The 4043-nt window shown below is 31.4% G+C and overlaps 1 protein-coding gene across 1 annotated transcript; it reads right to left on the bottom strand.

The window, feature by feature from the left end:
- Window positions 1-865: 865 nt before the first annotated feature.
- LOC112004097 (uncharacterized) lies at window positions 866-2881 on the bottom strand. Its single transcript, XM_065776210.1, has 3 exons — window positions 2666-2881; window positions 2217-2543; window positions 866-1235 (listed from the first exon to the last, which is right to left on the bottom strand). The coding sequence occupies exons 1-3, from the start codon at window positions 2730-2732 to the stop codon at window positions 1081-1083; spliced, it is 549 nt and encodes a 182-aa protein (XP_065632282.1). The 5' UTR covers window positions 2733-2881; the 3' UTR covers window positions 866-1080.
- Between the last annotated feature and the right edge of the window lie 1162 nt (window positions 2882-4043).

The following is a 4043-nucleotide window of genomic DNA, read 5'->3' as shown; positions in this document are numbered from 1 at the left end:
CTATTATGCCTGTACTGTTGGTCATGACTATCCAGCTAAGTTTATGTAACTGATCTGATCATGATGTGCATTTGCGCAGTGAATTTGTTTGTAAAAGGTTACTTACACAGTTACGCTTAAATAAAAATTTTATCTTATTAGCAAAAGATAAAATTTTTTACCCTTTTTTTTTTTGAGGAAAAAAAAAGTGTCAACACAAGAAGCCCAATCAAACCAAACCCAACAACCCACCCTTGAATTGAATGAGTCCAAAAGATCCAATCCATTAGCAATAAAATATAGACCTTTTGAAAGAATCATTCAGTCCTCTCTCCTTTTTTTTTTTTTTTTTTATGTATCAAGAATTAAAGCCTCACCAACAATGACTCTGTTGCAATGTTTCCACTGCCGTATATTTTGCTCTTAAGTTTAACATTAAAAGACCAATTTATTTCTCTCTAAAATAGATAACTATGAGAAAAATTAGTCTTTTAATACTAAATTTCGTTAGAATTAATAACAAAATAGACGGAAGGAGTTAAGGCTCTGTTTGCATGGTAACGGTGTTTAAACAATGAAAACTGTTGTTTAAATATCACAACACATATTTCCACAAACTTTTTCACCTACACATATTTCCACAAAACTTAAACAATGTTACTAGAAATTTCTTACTAAACGGACCTAAGTGTTATGTATTTTTAAAATTGGAGGGTCAATCGATTGTTTCAATAGTTCTAAAAGTTGTATGTAATTGGAATAATAGTTTAAAGTAGAAAAATGTAATTAGCCCAATATTTTGAGAGTAATGACCCTCTTTCAGCTAGGTAGGTAGCTTTCTGTATATTTTGGTGAAAATTAATCCTAAAAAATGTAAAAAATGAAATAAGTATAAAGGATATAATATTCATTGATCTCAGATTATAAAAATCAAGCAATTCATACTCCCGTTCATATATGTATAATAATAATAATAATTCTCACCGAACTCATCCCAAAAGAATGAACCCTCATTCCTTCAGAGTATCTCTAATTTGATCATTATTCTTGATTCAATTACACTAATTTCAAAGGCAAATGATCTTAAGAAACACGAGATGATTACAGGGGAGCTGGAGCAGAGGCAGTCCTGTGGATTGAAGCCACTGATGGATTGCCAGAGGTTGGACCAGGGGCAACACCGGAGCTCAAAAGCTCGCTCATGATGCGGTGAGGACTGCTGCGCTGTCTCTCACACAACTCCGGCAAAAGTACTCCTGTGTGTGACAAAACAAATGATAAAAAATACATTAATGGTATGTTTACAATTTACAATATTAGTCAAGTGTATGAATGAAGACTTTTAAAAAATATTTGTGATAATAGACCAACTGCTTTAAAAAATAAAAATAAAAATGGAAAGGACCATTCTTTGATTGAAGGAGAAGTAAGATACAACCAAAACAAAAACAAAAATAAAACCTAAAGTGAGGTATCACAAAATTTTCATGAGTAAAAGTTGAAAGCGAAAGAACAACAAGAACAGGTGTATGTGGTACAAGAAAGCTAGGGACATTCATCACATTGCAGGACTACTTTATGGTCATCTTGACTAATGTCAGAAGTAAGAATCTATTATGCTGGCAATCTAGCAAACATCAAATCATTGAGTATTCACTTCATATTCCTGAGCTTTTATACCGGGCATATTGGTCGAAGTGGTACCTCTCTAAATACAAAGTGTGTGGGGTTGTAACTTGTAACCATTCTTTAAAATAAGATTTAAAAAAAAATAAAAGATCCCTAATTTTATAAATTCCTACAATTATCTGCCAGAAATACATTTTTTTGGTAAGTCTAAAATTTTATATTGTTTCTCCCAGAGAGATGTTCAGTTTCACCAAACAAAGTTTAACATTTAGATTTCTTTTCTTGTCAAAAAAAAAAAAAAAAAAGGTCTAAATAGGTTATAAGTCATGATCTTGCACGTTTTTAAAGGAGACCAATAAATGGGGCTTAACAAGTTTAACAATAAACATGTTATTACCAGTAGGAACGCGATCCATTAGGAATTACAAGACTTTTCAGTGGACCATGTTAATTAGTTAGAGACTTAATAACCGGTTGAAAATCATTCCACAACCAATCTTATTATTTGCATTGTCTTTTTTTTTTTTCTTTTTTCTTTTGTTCTTTCTTCATTATTTCAAAGCTTTTCAATTTAAACAAACAAATGCAAATGGGTGCGGAATTGTTACCTTCACCGGCAGCCAAATTGAAATAAAGATCAACAATGTTGGGGCACTTCTGGTAACAAGCTGGGGAGCAAAGCTTTGCAGTGAATTGTGGCTCAAGAAGGGCATCTGATGAAATCCCAACCGAGTTCCTATCAACCCCACATGCCTGAACACATTGATCAGTCTCTATGTATTCAGCCATTCTCTCAACCACAACTTCTGATGTCCTACACTGATACTCAACACTTCCATCACCCGCCACCGATGTCTCGAGCAAACACCTTTTCCCGGAAGATGCTATTGAAAATGCACAAACACCCTTTGGCAAATCCTCACATACAAGCTCAGCTACACACAAACACGCAAGTACATACAAAAATTATATCAACAACATAACATTCAACTATGTTTGCAAATAACATTTATAATGTATCATGATGACTAGGGAAACATGATATAAGAAATGATACCTAATGCTGCATGGAGGAAGAGAGAAGAGAGGAAGAGAACCAAAGACAATCTGGAGGAGAGAGCCATTTTTGAGATTACTTAATTTGTGGATGCAACAAAATTGAAAGAACAAGGAGAATGTGTTTTGTGCTTTGTGTTTTGAGAGAGAGAGTGATTGGTGCAGGTTATATTATGTGTTTGAATATATATATAGGGAAGAGATGTGAGCTAAGACTCTAAAAATGGTACATATGGCCTATATATAGGAAGAGAGCCTCCATTGAGGCTCAATTGCTTGTGTATGCAGTGAATAGCTCCGTCAAAATCAACGCGTCTCTAAAATTCTAAACTTAGAGACGCGTTTGGTAGGTATATGTCCTAAAAATAAAATGTGTCTTAAAAAAAAATTTTAAATTCTCTATTTGATTTCACTTTCTTTTTTCTTTGCCGTAAAAAACCTCTCTTAAATTTCGCTTTCCTATTCTTGCACCGCTTCTAATTTATGATTCTTGATTTTGGTTGGTAGCCATTTTTTTTTATTTCGTAAAACAGTTGAACTTTCCTATTCATTTTTGGCTTTTGCTAGAAGACTAGAAAGAACTAGAAGTAAGAAGGAAAAGGCATCTCTTGTTTGATACGTTATTATTGGTAAAGTCGTGTTTGGGCTTGAATCATTGGAATTGGATGCCATCATGTTGAAGTTTCCACCTTCCAAGAATAAGTTTAGTCCCTTCGTTTTTTTCCATTTCTATGTTTAATTTTGGCCATTCCAGTCGGCTTCGAAGGCCCCGAGCATTAATGAAATACATAAATTTCAAACACTGAATAATATTGGTCCCATAAAAATCTGTTCTAATCCTATTTTTTATATAAAAAAAAAATTATGGAATGAAAATAAACTAAACATAATTGAGTTTTTTAAGTTTCAAATTTATTCAATTCAGGCATTCTGTCTAATTTCATTAAAATTTTGTCATTAAAAAAAATATTTTTCTCACACGAAAAAAAAATCTATAAAATTAAAAATATATATTTTATTGATTTTGTATGTGAGAATTTTTTTTTCAAAATGTTTTTTTCATTAGTTAATTACATACTTAAAGGAAATTTTTCTAACAAAATTAGATGAAATGTCTAAATTGAATAAATTTGAAACTAGAGGACTCAATTGAACGAAAGTAAAGTTAGAGAATTAAAATGAATTTCAGTCAAATTTAGATAATGCAATTTGCATTTTAGCTAAATATAAATATCTATTAAAATTTACCATAATTATATATTTAATATTTTCCTTTAAAAACACAATTATAATAAATTCCTATTAATAACTACCATAATAATCAAACTCATATTTAACATTTTCCTTTAAAAACACAATTATAATAAATTCCTATTAAT

Source organism: Quercus suber, unplaced genomic scaffold (genome assembly GCF_002906115.3).
Source record: "Quercus suber isolate HL8 unplaced genomic scaffold, Cork oak 2.0 scaffold_130, whole genome shotgun sequence".
Taxonomy (NCBI): Eukaryota; Viridiplantae; Streptophyta; class Magnoliopsida; order Fagales; family Fagaceae; genus Quercus; species Quercus suber.
This window is presented reverse-complemented; position numbering and strand designations above follow the sequence as displayed.

Bases quoted from the DNA above. Each gene is read 5' to 3' on its own strand.
- LOC112004097 (XM_065776210.1), bottom strand. From the start codon at position 2,732: ATGGCTCTCTCCTCCAGATTGTCTTTGGTTCTCTTCCTCTCTTCTCTC. The intron at 2,544-2,665 runs GTATCATTTCTT...GTTTGTGTGTAG, and splicing joins CTTCCTCCATGCAGCATTAG to CTGAGCTTGTATGTGAGGAT. The intron at 1,236-2,216 runs GTAACAATTCCG...TGTCACACACAG, and splicing joins CAATTTGGCTGCCGGTGAAG to GAGTACTTTTGCCGGAGTTG.